The sequence below is a fragment of the Macaca thibetana genome, chromosome 6 (genome assembly GCF_024542745.1).
Source record: "Macaca thibetana thibetana isolate TM-01 chromosome 6, ASM2454274v1, whole genome shotgun sequence".
Taxonomy (NCBI): Eukaryota; Metazoa; Chordata; class Mammalia; order Primates; family Cercopithecidae; genus Macaca; species Macaca thibetana.
The window spans coordinates 109,860,158-109,882,820 of NC_065583.1; the positions used below are offsets into that span (position 1 = coordinate 109,860,158).

General features: G+C 39.2%; 1 protein-coding gene across 1 annotated transcript in view; it reads right to left on the minus strand.

Moving 5' to 3' along the window:
- MCCC2 (methylcrotonyl-CoA carboxylase subunit 2) overlaps positions 1-22,663 on the minus strand; it is a 67,199-nt gene that overhangs the window by 14,675 nt on the left and 29,861 nt on the right. Inside the window, exons 7-12 of the mRNA XM_050793558.1 lie at positions 18,060-18,173; positions 12,985-13,049; positions 10,130-10,229; positions 9,926-10,021; positions 3,365-3,437; positions 488-564 (exon numbers count right to left, since the gene is read on the minus strand). Of these exons, the coding sequence (XP_050649515.1) occupies positions 488-564; positions 3,365-3,437; positions 9,926-10,021; positions 10,130-10,229; positions 12,985-13,049; positions 18,060-18,173 (525 nt within the window). The remainder of the gene's footprint in view (positions 1-487; positions 565-3,364; positions 3,438-9,925; positions 10,022-10,129; positions 10,230-12,984; positions 13,050-18,059; positions 18,174-22,663) is intronic.

The window sequence follows — 22,663 nt, forward strand, 5'->3', positions numbered from 1 at the left end:
AAAAAGTAAAAATATAATAAAGTTAAAGTGATAATGGGATAGAAGAGAATAAACAGATCATGTCTCAGAACCACCTGAATCTTTGAACCATGAGTCCTCTGAGTCCCTCCAGGACATGAAGCACTTTCAGGACAAGTATTCTCTATCATGAGAACATGTACATGTCCTCTATAGCAATTGTAACTCAAGTATCTTAGGAGAATTTTCCTAAAATGAGTACATTTTTAATAGTGCTCCAGATGGTTCATCACAGCACGTTAATGTAAACCACCATAAAAACTGTTTCAAATACTAACGTACATGCACATATATATACACGCATGCACACACACACACACACACGCCTGCACACACAGTATTCTGGTTGCTGAGGCATCTAGTTAAGCATTTTTATACTTTTATGCAAGAAATTTTAACTCATTATTTGACCTTCAATGTTATGTTACATTAAAACAGAAAATCTTGAAATATTTTTAACAGTACTTGCCTTTTTTGCAGATTCAGAAAAGAGAACTCCGTTGTTTCCAATGATACCTACTGGGTACCCAAATATTCGAGCAAATCCTCAAAAGAAAATTCAAAGAAGATTTATGGTTTGTGTTTTTCCAAGGGCTTTTAATTCACAAGAAAGAGGCATATTTACACATTCTTTAATATTGGATCCAAGTTTAAAATGCAAAGAGATTTTGTCTATGGTATAAAACAGCTCATGTCACAATCTTCTTGTTCCTAAGGTCCTAGAGTCTGGTTTCTTTTGCTTCTAGAAAGGGTCATGATACATGTAGAGTTATCCATTTGTCTTGACTGATTTGGTTAAATAATTGGCTGAGTGTATTATCCATTTATTCATTTAATATATCTGAGTGTCCAGTATGTACCAGACACTAGGGATACTATAAAAATATCATTTTTAATATCAAAATAATTATTGAAGAAAAATTAACAGATAAGAGAGAGTGTCAACATACTGATAAGCCAGAAAACTGAATTTTTTTTTGAGACAAGGTCTCACTCTGTTGCCTAGGCTGGAACACAGTAGCACAATCATGGCTCACTGCAGCCTCAAATTCTCATGCTTCAAGTGATCCTCCCTCTTACCTCAGCCTCCTGAGTAGCTAAGACTACAGACACTCACCTCCACACCCAGCTAGTATTTGTATTTTTTGTAGAGATAGGGTTTTGCTATGTTGCCAGGCTGGTCTCGAACTCCTGGGTTCAAGTGATCCTCCCACCTTGGCCTCCCAAAGTACTGGGATTATAGGCATGAGCCACCACACCCAGCCTGAATCTTGAAAGATTTGGTTGTTTTTTTGTTTTATTTTTTTTTGTTTTTCTTTACTCTGGCTTTGTCTGGATTTATGACTTTTTAAAAATCATCATGTTCTTATTTATCTATTTATGAGACGGGGTCTTGTTCTGTCACCCAGGCTGGAATGCAATGGTGAGATCATGGCTCACTGCAGCCTCAAACTCCCGGGCTCAAGTGATCCTCCCACTTTGGCCTCCCAAGTAGCTGGGACTATAGGCCCCAGGAGTCACTACACCCGGATAATTTATCATGTTAATTTAATGTGATACAATGAAACCCTGATTTGATGCCACCTACATGTCTTTCAGTCCTAAAATCCCAGCCAAAACCCTATGCAGTACATCCTAAATGGCACTGCCACTTACAGAAGCAATTCACAAAGGGGTAAACTTCCAAAAAGTCCAGTAATCCATTCTTAGTCCTGCTTCACTGCACAAAGACATGGGAATTTAACATCACTCACTGGAAAGATGCTACCCCTGCAAATGTGCAACCCTGTTAACTACTTAGATTCAACCCACACTAGGCGCCGCTTAGAGGATCTCCAGGTACAGACAGGATGTGCTGAGTAGGGAACATGTCCCCACCCTACTAGGGACACCCATAGAGGGAGGGCCTTCAGCAAATGCCTGATCCAAACTTGAGTTAGAAATGGGAAAGCACAGTGTCCAAGAAACAACTAGAGGCTACACATGGTAACTGCTGAGGCAGGAGGAAACCCTGAGGAACTTCCAGAGACACTTGAGACCCAGAAAAATCTGTCCTCCCCTCTCACCTCCTCACCCTTTATGCCTCCCACCTTCTCATTCCTCCTCCCACCCTTCTTATCTGCCACCCCCACCCCCACCCCCACCCCCCACCACCAGCCTCTCATTCCCTTCTTCTCCTTCTCACTCCCCTTCTCTGTCTCTAAACGTATTTGAATTCCAGTATAGTCAAAAGATGGAAGAAACCAGGTGTGTATTCTTGGGGACAAGAGTGCCACAGGGCTTTTAGCAAGTAGGAGGCAAATCCATACAAGCAGATGACAAAGAGAGCCCATCCATCTTTAGAGAAAGCAGAAACAGCTTTGACTTGTTTTAAACTGCTACACAATGACTGTTACATTCTGAACAATTTGGTGACAAATCCTGTCTATATATCAAACAAAAAGCTTTTAATCACTTAAACACCTAAGTACAAAAACATAAATTCTACTCCCAGTGTGAACCCTTCTTTTGTTCACAAATCAAACTAGGACAAAGTACTGTGATTTATCCTTAAGCCTCAATGTATATTTGCAGTTTGGATTTCTGTAGCTAGCTTTTTCCTACCCTGACATTACCTTTGACTAACTATTATATTTTCAAGTTTTTTATGACCAAGTGAAATTCATAAAATTTGTTCTTCCATTTGTCCTAAACAGATTATTATAGGTCTAGCATCTACCTTAAAAACTTCTTCAAAGGCCTATGAACTAAACACTTTAGATTAAAAATAAAACTTTTAAAAACATCCTTATTTTGGTTTTCCTGACAAGATATACTGAATTCTCAATCTAGTGTCTGCATGAATCAGTTTAAGACCTACACAGAGGCTGTGAGAAGGTTTAACTCACTCTATATCCTTTTGGGAAGCTAAACACAATATAAAACTTCCTCGTCGAATTGGACATTGAAGAACAAAGGAAACAGTGCTGAAATTTTCAAAATAATTATTGTTATCCAGAAAAACAAAAAGAACTAGAAGTATTTTCTACTAATTTTACTATAAGAACCTTTTTATACAACTAATATCACAAAGTCACAGATAGGGACCCACACTACAGCATCTGGCTATTACCATTTTAAACTATTTGGATCCATGAAGCCATTAAGCTACAAATTTGTCTTTATAAAGCAGTTCCTTTTGAAAACTGGCTCACACATTTGCAGTTCCTTTTGAAAACCGGCTCACACATTTGTAGTGCTCTCAACAACAAAGCCCATGCCAAGTGTATCAAAGTCTTGAGACAAGAGATTCCTGATTTTCAAAGCAGCAGAAAATGTTCATATTTTCAATTCTTCACCTTTATACCTGTAACTAACGTGTCTCCATAAAAGGCTTTGAACTCAGTGAATCTGCTTCCATCCACGATTCTAGCAATGACCTAAGAGGAAAAACAACACTGGCCTTCAGAAATTATATTACAAAATAATTTTTGTATTAAAGTTACTTACAGGAAAACAATTCACAGTGAATTTGTCACTTTCACAACATTTTACACTACACAGAAAATCTCACTAGAATTTCATTTGACATGCCTGGTCAATGCCCTGAAGTCATTCTGGGTTCTGATTTTATACTTCACTATACAAGCAACAGCACCATGCTGTATGCAAGAAAAGCAGGAAAGGTTCCAAGTGCTGGTTGCTAGACTTAGAGTTTCAAGGACTGTTCGAATGCACCGGCAGAGGTTCAGGGATGCAATCAGAAAGATGGGCAGAGACAGGGCTCACAGTCAGAAGACACAGGCTCCAATCTAAGGTACCATGTATGACTGGTGTGCCCTGGAGTAAGTCACTTCACCCCTCTGAGTCTCAGTTCTCACTTCTGGAATGATGGAACAGAAGAGCTGGGAAGATATGATCTACTTGTAAGAAAGTAGGAACCTATAAAAATCATGCTGAGATGAAAAGCCAGCTCTGACTCTCAGCTCTGCCACTGAGAAACTAGAAAATTCTCTAAACTTCAGTTTCCTCATCTGTTACAAAAAAAAATGTAAAAAGTGCTAACTATTCCTTTCAGCAAGAAATAATAAATTAGAAAAAAAAAAAAAAGGATAAACAGCGCTATCAGTTAACAGGGTAGAAAAAAGAAAAATAAAAAAGTAAGAAATAAAAATAAAGTGCTAACTAAAGCATACTGCCAGGCTCTCATTAAAGTGCAGCTATCACTATTATTAAGCCCTTAATAAAGACTCATTGATTCTGAATCTGTTACACTTGAAGGATCATCCACATATGTACAAAGGAGTAGAAATTGTTGAATAGTTTATCCCTGGGGCTTATCACCATATATCAGGACTACTGTAAGGAGTTCTAAACATGAAGCCTATTTTCAACTTCAGAAACTATTTTAGAGGATACATACTATTTTCCTACATAGTTTGCACTTCCCTTTTTCTGTTTGCCACATCAATCAAAAGCTTGTTTTGTATGATGCAAAGGCTGAAAACTGAGTGAATGCTTCCCAACATCTTTCTCTCCCATCAAGTAAAAGTTTACTCTGAATTATTTTTTACTTCTTTACCTAAAAAATCCAGTAATATAATGGGAATGTCATAGTTATCTGTTTTGGGTGCTATATACCTCTAAAAATTGTACCTTTAACAAGCAATTAACCCGTAACAACTATCATTCTTCCACACAGAGATACCGCTCAAAGGGCACAGCAATCTAGGGCCATTTAGTGAAAAACTATGTTGTATTTGCATTACAATTAACACCACCCGGCCACATAAAATACATTCACTTATCTTCACAAAAAATCCATAATGTTGAGAAAGCGAAAACAGCCTTGTTGCTGAGATGGAGAAGGTTGGAGTAGTCTGGATAGAAAATCAAGCCACTCACAACATTCCCTTTAATCCAGAGCAAGGTCTTAACTCTCTCCAATTCCCTGAAGGCTTGCATAGGTGAAGTCGCAGAAGAAAAATTTGAAGCTAGCAGAGATTGGTTCATGAGGTTTAAAAAAAAAAAGCCATTTGTACCACAAAAGTATAAGGTGAGGCAGCAAGTGCTGATGTATTATAGAAGCTACAGCAAGTTATCCAGAAGATCTAGCTAAGATCACTGATGAAGGTGGCTACATTAAACAACAGATTTTCAGTATGGATGAAACCGCCTTCTGGTGGAAGAAGATGCCACCTAGGGCTTTCATAGCTGGAGAGAAGTCAGTCCACATCTTCAGAGGACCGGCTTACTCTCTCATTAAAGGCTAATGCAGCTGGTGACTTTAAGTTGCAGAATTATGCTAAATCTACTCTGCCTGTGCTCTATAAACATAACAGCAAACCCTGGATGACAGCACATGTATTTGTGCCATGGCTTAATGAATTTTTAAGGCCACTGTTGAGACCTACTACACAGAAAAAAAGATTTCTTTCAAAATATTACTGCTCATTGACAATGTACCTGGTCACTCAAGACTCTGATGGAGATGCACAAAGAGATGAGTGTTCTTTTCATGCCTGCTATTATAACATCCACTCTGCAGCCCACGGATCAAGGAGTCATTTTTACTTTTAAGTCTTATTATTTAAGAAATACATTTCCTGGGCCAGACGTGGTGGCTCATGCCTGTAATCCCAGCACTTTGGGAGGCCGAGACAGGTGGAACACCTGAGGTCAGGAGTTCAAGACCAGCCTGACCAATATGGTAAAACCCTGTCTCTACTAAAAATACAAAAATTAGCCGGGAGTGGCGGCGTGCACCTGTAATCCCAGCTACTTGGGAGACTGAGGCAGGAGAATTGCTTGAACCCAAGAGACAGAGGTTGCAGTGAGCCAAGATCTCGCCACTGCATTCCAGCCTGGGCGACACAGCAAGACTCCGTCTAAAAAAAAAAAAAAAAGAAAAGAAAAGAAATATATTTCTGCAAGCTATAGCTGCCATAGATAGTGATTCCTCTGACAGATCTGGGCAAAGTAAATCCAAAACCTTTTGGAAAGGATTCGCCATTCTAGATGCCATTGAGAATATTCACGATTCATGTGAGGAGGTCAAAATATCAACATTTAAGGATATTTAATTAAATTAAAGATACTGGAAGAAGTTGATTCCAACCCTCATGGGTAACTTTGAGGGGCTCAAGATTTCAATGGATGAAGTCACATCAGATATGGTGGAATTAGTAAGATAACTATAGTTAGAAGTGGAGTCTGAAGAGGTAACTGAACTGCTGCAATTTCATGTTCAAACTAGCACAGATGAGGAGCTGCTTCTTATGAATTAGCAAAACAAGAAGTTTCTTGAGATAGAATATACTCCTGATGAAGATGTTACGAACACTGTGAAAGGACAACTACGGATATAGAGTATTACATAAACTTAGTTAATAAAGCAGTAGTCAGGTTTGAGAGGACTGACTTTCATTTTGAAAGTTCTACCCTGGGCTGGGCGCGGTGGCTGACGCCTGTAATCCAGCACTTTGGGAGGCCGAGGCAGGCAGATCACAAGGTCAGGAGATTGAGACTATCCTGGCTAACACAGTGAAATCCCGTCTCTACTAAAAATACAAAAAATTAGCCAGGCATGGTGGTGGGCACCTGTAGTCCCAGCTACTTGGGAGGCTGAGGCAAGAGAATGATGTGAACTCAGGAGGCGGAGCTTGCAGTGAGCTGAGATTGCACCACTGCACTCCAGCCTGGGTGACAAAGCGAGACTCCATCTCAAAAAAAAAAAAAAAAAAAAAAAAAAAGAAAGTTCTACCCTGGATCAAATGCTAGGAAACAGTATTGCATACTACAGAGAAATATGTCATAAAAGCAAGAGTCAGTCAGTCTGGCAGACTTCATTGTTGTCTTATTTTAAGAAATTGCCACAGCCACCCCAACCTTCAGCAACCTCCACCCTGTCAGCATCAAGGCAAGACCCTCCACCAGCAAAAGATGATTCACTGAAGGTTCAGATGATTGTTAGCATGTTTTAAAGCAATAAGGTATTTTTAAATTAAGGTATGTACTTTTTAAAGGCAAGGTGCTCCTGCACACTTAACAGACTACAATATAGTATAAACATAACTTTTATATGCTCTGGAAAACCAAAACATTCACGTGACTCACTCACTTTATTGTGATACTAACTTTATTGCAGGGATCTGGAACTGAACCCACAACGTATCTGAGGTGTGCCTGTGCTTTAAAATGTGTTTCACACACAAATGGCACAAAATTCTAACAATTGTTGACTCTAAGAGGTTCATATACAGGTGATCATTGCATTATTCTTTGAACATCTCAGCATATTTGAAAATTTCTTAGGAAGAAGTGGGGAAATGTGAACATTTCCTAGACTTATACATAGAATAATGTATCTTTAAGCTGAACTTAAAAGCTATAACTTTAATACAATTTTTTAAAAGAATGTAAAGTTTTTAACTGTTGAATGGGGGGTTAAAGGAAGCAGACAGATAACATGATACTATCCCTATTTCTAGAAGCAGAAAGCAATGTTCAGAGAGGTTAAAACCCAGGACTATTGACTGGGAGAATGAGAACTGGAACCCAGGTTTCCCAACTCAGATTCCAACATTGTCCCACAGCACCATACACTATTAAGACTTCCATATAAGGAGCTGGGTGTGGTGGCTCACGCCTGTAACCCCAGCACTTTGGGAGGCTGAGGCAGGAGGACTGCTTCAGCCCAGGAGTTCAAGATCAGCCTGGGAAACATGGCAAGTCAGATCTCTAAACAAAACAAAACAAAAAAAAGACTTCCATATAAGGTTTATTTGCCAATATAGAAAAATGTAATAAATTATATTCACAATAATGACCATGGATCAGCAAAAGGTATAAGTCCAGATTACTATTTAAGAAGACACAAGTCGGCCAGGCGCAGTGGCTCACACCTGTAATCCCAGCACTTTGGGAGGCCGAGGCGGGTGGATCACGAGGTCAGGAGGTCAGGAGTTTGAGACCATCCTGGCTAACATGGTGAAATCCCATCTCTACTAAAAATTCAAAAAAATTAGCCGGGCGTGGTGTTGGGCGCCTGTAGTTCCAGCTGCTCGGGAGGCTGAGGCAGAAGAATGGCGTGAACCCAGGAGGCGGAGCTTGCAGTGAGCCGAGATCGCGCTACTGCACTCCAGCCTGGGCGACAGAGCCAGACTCCATTAAAAAAAAAAAAAAAAAAAAAAAAAAAAAAAAAAAAAGAAGACAAGTCTATTTTTTAAAAAGATTTCCATTAAAATGAAATGAAAACAACATGAAGGCATGTATTTGTATCTGTTTGTTTGTTCGCTTCTGTATGCCTGGCACCTGAAACAACCCCTGAATAGAACAAATATTCAATAAATACTGTGGATAAAGGAAAAAGTGGTTACGCGAAAAAGGGTGAATTATTAGCCAACTAAAGAACTTGGCTATCTGGAACAACTCATTTTTTGTAATTTATTTATTTACTTTTATTTATTTATTTGAGACAAAGTCTCACTCTGTCACCCAGGCCGGAGTGCAGTGGTGCAACCTTGGCTCACTGCAACCTCTGCTCCCAGGTTCAAGCAATTCTCCTGTTTTGGCCTCCCAAGGAGCTGGGATTACAGGCACATGCCACCACGCCAGGCCAATTTTTGTAATTTTGGTAGAGACGGGGTTTCACCATGTTAGCCAGCTGATCTCCAACTCCTGGACTCAAGGGATCTGCCTGCCTCCGCCTCCCAAAGTGCTGGGATTACAGGCATGAGGCACCGCGCCCGGCCCAACACATTTTTCAAGTATGTCAGAATTTAAGTACCATTTTTTTCTATGCTTATAATTAATTAAAAGTCAAACTAAAAACCTAATTTAAAAATTTACAATTAACTAAGTCACCTTTGCTAAAGTGATGTATCACTTGAAGCTCAATAAAATCCAGGATTTAAGACCCACTAGCAATGCTAGGGTATTGCCTAAATAAATCCATACAACAGAACGTTACATCCATCAATGCAGTCAGAAAATAGTCACTGATTACTTCCCATGTTGCCAAGTACTATTATAGGAATTAAGATCTAGCCATAGAAAATATTTCATGAAGAATTTCTAAAGACATGGGAAAATGTTTATAATTTAAACTAGAAAAAGTAAAATAAAAAAAATACACATGCACTATCTCAACTACATAAAAATGTGTGTATATGCACATTAAGCTAAAACATCCAAATATTAGCCACCTTCTCTAGAGGGTGGAATTATATGCAATTTTATTTTATTTTTTTCTGTATTTTCCATATTTTTCACAACTAATATATAACATTTTATAGTCAAGGGGAAAATATAATTTGAAATATTAAAACTTCCAGCACAGAATTTGATATTAAGATAATTTCCTAATTTAAGAACTACTCGGCCAACTATGGATACTGAACAAAATAAAAGACTATACGCTCTAAACCCTAAAAGTTGTCCATCTAAATTACAGAACACTATGTTGACAATGTGTAACCATAGCAACTTTTTCAACTGTAATCAGGTCTAATCATGCAAATGTCATGTTGATCTAAAAGGGTATGCTTTTTCTTCCAACGACTTACTGACGTTTCCTCCATTTCCCAAAATAAGAACAATGAAAAGAAATAGCTGACAATTGTTAAGCTGCTTTACATCATTCGTAATGTGCACAGGACATGGAGTCTTACTTATGACCAAATCACGCTTTGTGCAACGAAAACTCTCCAGTCACTGAGGTCCCCCACTCCCCTCTTTTAGTATTTACTCTGTACCAATGATATCTACAGTAGGGAAAGGTATCGTTGCCACATATGTCACTCCTTACTGAGATCCACATCTATTTCTAGGCATGAACATATCTTAACAAACTTTAGCTTTGAAAACAGATACACATACAAAGAGACTCACAGCTGGTCAAAAAGCTCACAGTTCCACTTTCACATACCTCTCGGACATCAAAGTTCCTCTTAAGGTTAGCACCAACTATTCCATACAATTCATCAGCAGGAAATAAAGGTTCTTCAGAAGGTTCAATGGTGACCTGCAGAAATACGGATCATGTTAACCTGTTTAAAGACATGATTTCAAGGTGCAGTGAGTCGAAATGCATTTCAGGAGAATAAAAGATATAAGAACACATCGTACTCACATCCAATTTCTTCTGATAATTTAGATTCCTCACAACCTTCCTAGTTAAGTGAAGGGCATGATGATCATCCAAAGCATAGTGGTCACCTACTCCAGACTTTCTACAGAGTAAGCAAACTAAACTCGTCAGAACAGGGAAAAGGAAAATAATTAAATATCTTAAGTCCCAAGTCTCTTCTCTCATCTAAAGATGACAGCACTTTTACTTCTAAAACACTTAAAAAATTTGTCATCTTTAATAAATGGCCTCTTAAGTAGTCCCTTTAAGAACCCTGGTAAAACTGTATTCCCTTTGTTTTACAAACAGGAAAAGCTGAAGTATGCATAAGTTAAGTACTTTGACCTAAGACCACAAGTAGCTGCAGAAGAACTCATGCCTTCTATTTTCTAACCTGAACCTTCCTCTGCCACACCAAGGGGCCTTGCTGACAAAGGCTTCTATTAAGTACTCATCCCCTGTACCTTAAGCACAATTGCGTGTGATGAAGGCCAACCACAGATGGCACGCTTTCATGATGTAGTTGGTTACAGCATAAACTGTGTACATTACTGAGCTCCCAATGGAGATGCCAACTCTGGCCTCTCATTTCTGAGAGAACTCTGAGCCCTCTCCCTAGAAGTTACACTGACAGTAAGCCATCACAGGCAACAAATGAAAAGGCTTGAATGCATTGGGCCTGGGATTACGGGTAAAAATCGGAACGGATAAAACGGTTCCGTGGCAGGGGCCATGGAAGTTCCTGTTCAATTTCAAGTGCAGTGAATGACGTACGGACTTGCTCTGGTTATTAGTCCTGTCCCAATTAGATGGCCTGTTATTTCAGATGTAGATAAACTATGACTTTCTAATAAAGTATTTAAAAATCTATAAAGTCATAGATACATACCTGAAAATAATAGAATTTGTTCATTTTATGAGTAAGGACTAAGCTGCTGCAATCTAAATTTTTATGGCTTGCCTGGGAAAACACCAAACTCCTTGGGAGACATATCTTAGAGCTAGGCTCTCAGTGATTTCATGACACTCTACTTTAGGACTGGGAGTTACTGAGCAAAAGCAGAGACCATGTTTACTCCTTTTCATAGCCCACAGATGCCTCGCAAATGGTAGATCTTTTTCAGTTTCTTTAATTTAATACAACATTTTATCATTTTATGACTGACCATATCTTTTAAATGCTTCATACATTATACCAGTTATAAATGCTGACTTCTAACTACACTGTCAGAAGTCAAATAGAAGCAGAAGGAACAGCTTCTAAATCAGTAAATATTTAAAATAAAATAAAATGCTTTTTTATGAAAACTGTCTAGTATTTACCAAAACAGCAGGAAAGGAAAACCTTTAATGAGACACTGTATATATAAGTCTTTGTGTCAAATTAGCTCTTAAGGATGACTTAAGAGAGGTACAAAGATGCATTTGAGAGAACACAGAGCAACCTGTGACTAATAAATTTCATGGTACTTTCCAAAAAAAAAAAAAAAAAATTCTTCACCCCCAATCATTTCCTCACAAATTTAAACAGGTTATTATGAATATTATGAATAACAGTAATAGAGTTATATAGTAGGTGCCGTATTATGAGGCAGGCACTATTCACAATTTTCACTTTATGAGGAAATGAGACTCAAGGAGGGTAAGCAGTTTGTCTAAGTCCCAAGGGTAACAGGGGAGGCAAACAGAAGTTAAATTCCAGAATCTACACCCTTACCTAATATAGCTAATTGCCTACAGCTTTACTTTTTTAAAACAGTCAAACTGCTTAAAAATTTAGTCCAGGTGCAGTGGCTCACTCCTGTAATCCCAGCACTTTGGAAGGGCAAGGCAAGAGGACTGCTTGAGGCAAGGAGTTTTAAACCAACCTGAGCAATACAGTGAGACATCTGTTTCTACAAAAAATAAAAACAAAAATATAAAAAACTGAAAACAAACAAAAAAACCCTCCTCAACTGCTTCCCAATTACTCCTAAAAAAAAAAAAAAAAAAAAAAAAAAAAAAAAGTCTAAAACCTTTATTGAGCAACTATGACGATAAACAAGAAAATAATCATAATGGCAATCAACATTTATAGCTAACTTATCAAAAGCAGGTATAGTTTCATTCTAAAGCAATCCACATGTATTGTATCTCATTTACTTCTGACAACATTCTAGGAGGTAGAGGAACTTCTTACCCCTGCACTCTAATCTAACACGGTTAGGCCAATGATATGACGAAGCCAGCTCACACCTAACTCACAAGAGCCAACTACGTGCATCTGTGTCTGATTCCACATAGAGGCATCATGTTGGCAGCTTGAAATCAGCCATGGTGGGATCACTCATACCACAGAAATTGGCAAATGCCACAAATTGGGGCTTTTTTTCCTCCCCAGAGAACCAGTTACTAAACATTTACCTGCACACCCCAGGGTAGACCCACCTCCTCTATGCTCTCCCTCTTCTCCTTTGTAAGTCTTATCACGTATCAGCCACATTTACATAATTTTGTGCAATTACTTGTGATTGCCCACCTCCCTGACTAGAATATAAGGCCCTGGAGGTCAAAGATGGTATCTAACTTCTTTTTTCAGCCACCCAGAACAGTGCCTGCTACATAACAGGTGCCCAGTGGATGTCTGTCAAATAAATAAGAAACCTGTCTCTCCATTCCTTCTTGGCTGATGCTCTAGCTTGGAAATGCAAGTCTATAGTTCAAAGAATTGAACATTAAACCAGCAGATCAAGAACAAATAAACTGTGGTGTGGTCTGGCAAGTTTAGCACCCGAAACAAATACGTAAAACTTCTTTTAAACAAACAAACAAACAAAATGACACTCAATCCTGGAAAGAAACAACCATTTCTGTTTCACCTGCAATGAAGATCAGCACCTCCAAGATCCTCAGCGGATACTTCTTCCCCAGTTGCCGCTTTAACCTACAACAAGGATAAAAATTATCAGTGAAACCGGTCCATCAGAGATATAAAAATGCTTCCTCAACATGCACATCTCCTCACCTGACTGTACCTACACTTTTTCTTCCACAGAACTAAAGAAGACTGTGCTTTCTCATTCCATGCACCTAGGAAACCTGGAGACTATTATCTCTACTCTACAGGTGAAAAATCTAAGCCCAGAGTCACCAAGAACTTGCTTACAGTCCACAGCAAGCAATAGAGTATAATTCGAGCCCACACGTTTCCAGCTTCCAGCCTGAAAGACCTGAAAGGCCATCCTCTTTCCCTATGTCATGCTGCCCTGACACATGTGGTCAAGCCTTTGTGTCTGTGTGTGTGTTCCTCCCAAGGCCTGGGATCTCTTCTTCTCACCTACCTGACGAATTCCCACTTACCTTTCAAGTCCCACCTCAAGTTGCCTCCTCTTTGCAGCTTTCCTGACCCGCCCAGGCCTTCTCCATGGTATTAATAGAGGACTGCCTGCCTATCCATGGTCCAAGGGTGTTGTACTTACACCTCCAAAACGGCATGTGTCAGAATGTAGTTCAGTAATGTGCATGTATGTCTGTCATCTCCTCTATGCTGTGAATTCCTTGATGGCAGGAACTGTGATTTATTCATCTTTGAATACTTAATAACATGCTGAAAAATTCCATTTACTATCACAAACTCTGCCTAGGAAAGAGAGGTAGGAAAAAAATCTCCAAGATTACCTAAACCTAAGATCTAGCAGAATGTGGCCAAAAAGAAAGAAACCTCAGTAATAAATTAAGAATAACTTAATTATAGCCAGAAAAATTCTACAAGGAAAAAGAAAAATAATTTAAGGCTAAATGCCAATCCAACCCCTTAGGAACTATTTATTGATTCCTACCTCTCTGAAGAAAAAGAAACAAATTAATCAACCCAAATAAGAAAAGCTTTCATTAGAATAATGAACATTAATCTAAAATACAGCACAGAGAGGTTGGAGGTAAAGAGAAAGTCTTTCCTGAGGGGAGCCCTGAAAAAAAAATTAAAAAGAAAAGAAAATACAGCATAGAAACAACTTACTACTCACTACATCAAAAGCTTTGTCTTAAATAAAATATCTTTCTGCAGAGAGAGTTAGTTAAAATTTTCACCTCCAATTATTCCGCCCCCAGAACTGAATTCCTGGTTCTTTTCCTTCCAAAACATTCAGGGTAAATTAACATCAGTCCAGACAATAACAAATTATAAGAGGTGTCTGGATATTTAAAGTTGCAAAAAGGAATAAACAACAGATAAATTATATTTATTTTCAGGTATCTGACTAATATCAACCAAAAAAAATAAGAATTTGTCATCAGTTAATATTTATTGAACACCCACGTTTGATAGTGTGATAGGTGCAAGGATGATAGAAGTCAAAGAGAAATTAAAACAGCTCATTCGACTAAATGACAAGTTCAAAAGATAAACAAAAGACAGGAGAACAAAAAGCTCCTTCAAAAACTTGTCTTACTATCCATTTTTTTCAACCACTCTAAGCTACTAAAAGCTACAGCAACTACACCCCACACTATGTGCAAACCCTTCAAAGCCCTTTCTCAACATTCAGTCAAACATGTGTCAGAATTTAGAATTCTCTAAAGGATGAGGCTGCTGCTACTGCTTTTTTCTCCCCCTGAATGCAGTCTTTCAAAGGTGGATTGCTGGATGGGGTCCAACAGAACTTCAGGCTTCCCTGGCTGCCAAGTGGCTTCTTTATAATGTACAAGTTAACTGAATTAACTGAATGGACATTTTAACTACTGACCCTTAGACAAACTCTTCTCTCAAAACCCTTCATGTTATTCCACTATTATGATCTGCCTATATTTCCAAAAAGATATTTTCGAATTGTAGCCATATCTTTACTCAGTTTCTAGTCAAAAGATAAACAAGAATGGCCCATGAAAGTTTGTACCTTTTACTATACAAAGGTAAATTTTGAGTGCATTTTCCTCTCATTAACAAATAACAGCTATCACATACAAGAGACATGTTAAAATAATAATAATAATAGTAATAATAATGCTACAGGCTTTTAAAATAATGCCTTAAGACTTTTACATTTGAAATGGCAGCCCTTCAGGCCTACCTGATCTTCAGTAAAAGTTATGAAAAATTAACACTGTCTTTTGGGAAACATACTTATTTTACATCAAAATGTAAGCTCTATTTAATACATCCTTTCTAATGAATTTGTATTAGTATTCCATAACCAAAGATGATTCCTGGACAAATTTTGAAGCAACAAACTTTTTGGAATAGAATTCACATACCATAAAATTCACTATTTTAAAGCATACAATTCAGTGGCTTTTAGTACATTCACAAACTGGGCAACCATCACCACTACCTAATTCCAGAAAATTTCGTCACTCCCAGAAGAAACCCCATCCTCATGGCGGTCACTCCCATTCCACCCTCCTCCCAGTCCCTGGCAACCACTAATCTACTTTCCGCCTCTATGAATTTGCCTATTCTCAATATTTCATACAAGTAAAATCAAATATTTGTCCTTTTCTGTGTCTTTTTTTTTTTTTTTTTTTTTTTGAGATGGAGTCTCGCTCTGTTGCCCAGGCTGGAGTGCAGCAGCACAATCTCAACTCACTGCAACCTCCACCTCCCAGGTTAAAGCAATCCCCCTGTCTCAGCCTCCAGAGTAGCTGAGATTACAGGCGCACACCACCACGCCTGGCTAATTTTTGTTTTTTTAGGAGACACAGGGTTTCACTATATCGGCCAGGCTGGTCTCAAGTTCCTGACCTCAAGTGACCCACCCACCTCAGTCTCCCAAAGTGCTGGGATTACAGGCATGAGCCACTGCACCCAGCCTCAGGCTCAAAAAAATCAAAGGTCTTTCTTCCACCCTGTTTCCTCTCCTCTACATTTTAAGTAGTATTTTTGTATCTTTTCTAGAACTTCTTTATGCATATACAAGCATACAAATGTATATTTCCCTCCATTTTACACAAAAGTTAATACACTGTAGGAACCTTGCTGCTTTCTCCTAACAGCTTATTAACTTGCTATCCCTCTTGAGTCAAACAATGGTATAGCTGAGGTAAAAGAAAAAATAAGTAAAAGTTTTTTTCTGCCAAGACCATTCAATGGGGAAAGGAGAGTCCTTTCAACTAATGATGCTGGAACAACTGCAGATCCACATACAGAGCAATGCCGGGGCCCTTCCTTATCTCACACCCAAAAACTAGCTCAAAATGGATCACAGACCCAAATGCAAGAGCTAAAATTATAAAACTCTCAGAAGAAAACAGAGGAGTAAATCTTCATGACCTTGGGTTAGGCAAAGGCTTCTTGGATAAGACACCAAAAGCACAAGAAACCAAAGGAAAAAAATGCATAAACTGGATGTGATCAAAATTTAAAACTTTTGTGCTTCAAAGGAAGACATCACTAAGAAAGTAAAACAGACAGCCCACAGAATGAGCAAAAATATTTGCAAATCTAATAAGGGACTTGTATTCAGAACATATATAGAATTCTTACAACTAAATAAAAAGACAAATAGCCCAATTTAAAAATAAGCAAAGAATCTGAATAGACATGTCTCCAAGGAAGACATACAAATGGCCAATAGGCACATGAAAAGATGCCTTGGCCAGGTACAGTGGCTCATGCCTGTCATCCCAGCACTTTGGGAGGCTGAGGTAGGCATACCACCTGAGGTCAGGAGTTCAAGACCAGCCTGGCCAACATGGTGAAACCCCGTCTCTACTAAAAATTCAAAAATTAGCCAGGAGTGGTGGCATGCAACTGTAATCCCAGCTACTTGGGAGGTTGAGGCAGGAGAATCACTTGAACCTGGGAGGTGGAAGTTGCAGTAAGCCAAGATCATACCACTGCACTCCAGCCTGGGCAACAGTGTGAGACTCTCTCAAAAAACAAAAAATGCCTCAACATCACTAGTCACTAGGGAAATGCAAATCAAAACCAAAATGAGGTACTACCTCACACCCACAAAGATGGCTGTCATCAGACAAACACACAATTACAAGTGTTGACAAGAATGTGGAACAATCAGAACCCTCACATGCTGCTGGTAGAAATGTAAAACATGTATTGGATAGATTGGAAGTTTTTCAAACTGTTAAACATAGCTACCACATGATCTGGCAATTCTACTCATAGGCACATATCCAATAGAAATAAAAACATTTCCATGCAAAAACCTATACGTTCAAAGCACCATTATTCATAATACCCAAAGCAGAAGCAACCTAAATGTCCATCAACTGATGAATGGATAGATAAAACACAGCATATCCATGCAATGGAATATTATTCAGCCATGAAAAGGATGAAGTGATTCCTCAAAAAACTACACATAGATTTCCATATGATCCAACAATTTCACTTCCAGGTATATACCCAAAAGAAATGAAGGCAGGAACTTGAATAGAGATTTGTACACCCACGTTCATAGCAGCATTATTCATAAGAGCTTGAGAGTGGAAGCAACCCAAATATCGATTGATGGATGAATAAACAAAATACAGTGTATACATACAACAGAACATTATTCAGCCTTAACAATGAGGGACACTCTGACATCTGCTACAATATAGAACCATGAGGACATTTTGCTAACTGAAATACGTCAATCACAAAAGGACAGATATTATATGATTCCACTTACATGTGAGGTACCTAGAATAGTCAAATTCATAAGGACAGAAAGTAGAATGGTGGGGTGCCAAGGTGGCAGAGGTGACAGAAATAGGGAGAATTTCAGTGGGGAAGGATGAAAATGTTCTCGAGATAGATGGTAGTGATGGTTGCACAACAATATGAACATACTAAACGTCACCAAGCTGTACTGAAAAAACGGTTACAACAGTAAGTTTTATGTTATGCATATTTTATCACAATATTTTTTAAAACATCAAAAAAATAGTTAAAATGGTGTATTTTATGTTATGCATATTTAATTTCCATCAGCCAACATTCTTATGTTCTTACCAAGGGGGGTCCTCCCAAGAAAATGGTACCCTGCTTGCGTACGATGATGTTTTCATCAGCCATGGCAGGCACATAGGCTCCTCCTGCGGTGCAGGAGCCCATGACCACTGCGATCTGGAATCCAAGCACACGACAAACACATGAGATGCAGCTCGTGCAGTGACTTCTATAGTGTTTGATCCAGAATCCCACAAACACTGCAGTGACCAGGGGACATTACTGGTTGGTCCCTGAACATCATTTAAAAAACAAAGTCCTCTAAATGTTTCAAAGAGTTTTCTGACTTCTTGTATCAAAACATTTTCAAGGGCTTATGTCTCACTTGTACAAAACTTATGGACAATCTAATCTCCCTGTCAGAGAGAAGACTGGCCTGATAGACTACTGGCCTGAGAAACCAGTGGAGAGAAGAAACCCACAATATACCCATAATTTTGCAAAACTGTATTAAAAGGATAACTTTTATGTCTAATAATAATAATAAGTCCTCTAAACATTTGCCACTTACCTCACAGGAATACTAAAATAACTCTTCAAATGGATGTTATTAATATTTTGTTACACTGGATGTAATACTTTCTAAATATAAAACTAATGTTAAGACTGCAGTTTAAAACCTTGCTCAAAAGAAAAGTCAATTGTATTGAAGCTGGGTGATGTGTACATAGGGTTCACAGTACTATTTTCTCTAGTTTCGTGTGTTTAAAATTTTCCATAATAAAAAGCTTTAAAAAAAATCTTGCTCGCAAATTAGTATGGTACCAAGAATAATAAATAAAGGTTTGGCTGATGACTCCTAAATAGGAATGAACAATATCACCAAAGAAAAATAAAGTATATAATGAATATTTTTAAACTTAGCATATGAAAGCAATTTTTGCTGCTAATTCCAATATTCCATCAGTTTTCCTTACAGGCATGCAAACAGCATGTTCTGAAAAACAGCATGCCATACTAGTATAATCAAAAGATGAAAGGTAACATGAGTTAGCATCTTTCCATCTAAATGGCCAACACAAAAAGCATTCTTCCTCAACTAAAGCTTTCATGTATGTTATTAAAAGTGGCTTCAACATTTATTTGTCAACATATTACAGAAGTGATTATCACTTACAGTTTTGCTTATCAATCACCCAGAAGTTCGTGTTACAGATATCTATGGCTACAAAAAACTTGCCTACGAGCACAGAGAAACCCTCACGTAGCACTGTCACAATAGCAAAAATATGTAAATAACCAAGATGTCCATCAATACATTTTGAACAGATAAATAAACTTTTGAAGGGGTATATTCTTTTCAAATCTGTGGCAAAAATAACAAAATGTAATGTTAACGCTTAATAGATCCAGGTAGTGAGCACACAAGCATTCAGTTCTATTATTCTATATACTTTCTGCATGTTTGAAATATTTTATGGGCTTTCTTTTTCAAGTTTCTGTGGGAAGCAAAGGACACAATTTTACCTTAGCATCCTGTTCTCTGTACCAGAACACTGAGTTCAGCTCAAACTATTTCAGTACTCAAAAAGAAATACAGTCAAGGAACTTAGAGAAGAGTCACAGTGATGTCAAATCTAAAAGGGAACAGTTTTCAAAAATAATACCTAAAGAACTAAGCGGGCATGGCAGAGTCCCATGAAAACAACCAGAGGGCAAAAGGAGGAGAAAGAAAGCAACTGTCAGCAAGAATTCAAAGACCAAGATGAGGTAGGGAGGTGGGGGAGGAAACAGAGGAAGAGGAATTATTGTGTTGAGATGTAGTTAGACAGGCTCGGCACAGTGGTTCACACCTGTAATCCCAGCACTTTGGGAGGTCGGGGTGGGTGGATCACTTCAGGCCAGGAGTTCAAGACCAGCCTGGCCAACATGACAAAACCCAGTATTTACTAAAAATACAAAAATTAACTGGGTGTGGTGGCGCATGCCTGTAAACCCAGCTACTCAGGAGGCTGAGGCAGGAGAATCACTTAACCTGGGAGGCGGAAGTTGCAGTGAGCCGAGATCACGCCACTGCATTCCAGCCTGGGCGACGGGGTGACAGTCCATCTTAAAAAAAAAAAAAAAAAAAAAAAAAGGCAGGGGTGGGTGTGGTAGTTCATGCCTGTAATCCCAGCACTTTGGGAGGCTGAGGCAGGTGGATTACCTGAGGTCGGGAGTTTGAGATCAGCCTGACCAACATGGAGAAACCCGTCTCTACTAAAAATACAAAATTAGCCAGGCGTGGTGGTACATGCCTGTAATCGCAGCTGCTCGGGAGGGTGAGGCAGGAGAATTGCTTGAACCCAGGAGGCAGAGGTTGCAGTAAGCCGAGATCGCACCATTGCACTCCAGCCTGGGCAACAAGAACAAAACTCCATCTCAAAAAAAAAAAAAAAGAAAGGAAGAAAGAAACATCGTAAGACAAAAGTAAGAGAAATGATAAAACTAAATGCCATCATACCATCTACTACAGACTGAATGTTTGTGTCTCCTCCGAACTCATCTGTTGAAGCCCTGTCCCCAGTGTGATAGTAGGCAGAGGCAGAGGTCTTTGGGGAGTAATTTGGTGATATGAGGTCATGGGGTAGGGCCCCCCACCCCCATAGGATTAGTGTCCTTATAAGGAAGAGACAGGAGATCTCTTTGGCCACCATGTGAGAACACAGTCAGGAACAGGGCCCTGACCAAGAACCAGGCCATGCTCGTACCCTTATCTCTGGGGACTTCCAGCCTCCAGAGTTGTGAGAAATAAATGTCTGTTGTTTAAGACATCCAGTAGTCTATGACAATTTGGTATAGCAGCTGGAAATGACTAAGATACCATTTGAGTAGGGGAAGAAGGATGGAAAGGAGATCTAGGAAAGTCTCACAAGGGAATAGCTGACAAATTATTAGCATATCTACTTCAGGGAATTTTACCATATGGCTAAGGACGCTTCCGACACGTTTCTCCACAGTTCCTCAACAACCAAGGAAATCAGCAGTCCACCTCTCTGACACTAGCTACACAAGCTCAGAAAAGGACAGGAGATTCTGGTAACCAAGCTTTTAAAATGGTCCCCCCAAACCTGTGACTTGGTATTCACATTCTGTGCAGTTCCTTCCTCTTGAATATGTGGTGGGTCCACTGACTCGCTTGTAATAAAGAGAATATGGCAAGTGATGGATTGTCACCTCTGTGGTCAGGCCACGAGAAACTGTCTACCATCCTGCTGGCCCCCTTGCTCTTGCTGGCCCTCTTTCTTGTCTTCTCCCTCTCTCACTTTGATGAAACCATGTGACAAGCTGTGAGATGCTGTAGGGAGAGGCCGTATGGCAAGCAACTGAGGAAGGCCTCTGGTCAGCAGCTCGTAAGAAACTGAGGCCTGCAAAGTGGTGGACCCTGCCAACAGCCATGGGAGTGAGTCAGGAAGTGGGTCCTTCCTAGTCAAGCCCCGAGATGATTGCAGCCACGTGAGAGACCCAGAGCTACGCTGCGCCCAGACTCCCAACCCACAGAAACTGTGAAATAATTAATGTGTGTTGTTTTACACCGCACAAGTTTGGGACAATTTGTTCTGCCACAATAGGACAATTAATACAGAGATAAAAAAACATCTATCTTAAGTGACTACAATTGAAGTGCATCTGAAGACTTGAGACAGACTTTGTTTGAAAGTACTTATCTAATGCTGTTCTTCAAAGAACCTATCTAAACTGTTCAACTATTCCAGAGATGGCAGACAGTATGAAGAACTTTTTTTTTTTTTTTCAAGAACAGTTTATGAACCATACTGCAGAAATATGTACAACTTTCTGTGCCATCCCAGAAAGCGAAGGAAAACCAGGAACAAGACACGGAAACCATGTTAGCCAGGATGGTCTCCATCTCCTGACCTTGTGATCTGCCCGCCTCGGCCTCCCAAAGTGCTGGGATTACAGGTGTGAGCCACTGCACCCGCCTTGAAATGCATTTTTAAAACAAGCCAAGCAGGGTAGCACACGCCTGTAATCCCAGCTACTCGGGAGGCTGAGGCAGGAGGATTACTTGAACCCAGGAGTTCAAGACCAGGAAACCATTATGTTAAGTAAAAGAAGCCAGTCACAAAAGACCACTTATCGTATATGATTCCCTTTACATGAAATGTCCAGAACAAGCAAATCTATAGACAGAAAGTAGCTTAGTGGTGGCCTAGGGCTGCGGGGGACTGGGTAGAAATGGAGAGTGACTGCTATTGGGGAAACGAAAATATTCTAAAATTGATTCATTCAACTCTGTGAATATCCTAAAAGTCATTGAATTGTACACATGAAATGGGTAAGTTATATGATATTTGAATTATATCTCAACAAAGCTGTTGCAAAAAACATTTTTTTTTAGCTTTATAATTTCTTTTTTTTTTTTAATTATACTTTAAGTTCTAGGGTACATGTGCACAATGTGCAGGTTTGTTACATATGTATATTTGTGCCATGTTGGTGTGCTGCACCCATCAACTCGTCAGCACCCATCAACTCGTCATTTACATCAGTTGTACTCCCAATGCCATCCCTCCCCCTTCTCCCCTCCCCATAATAGGCCCTGGTGTGTGATGTTCCCCTTCCTGTGTCCAAGTGATCTCATTGTTCAATTCCCACCTACGAGT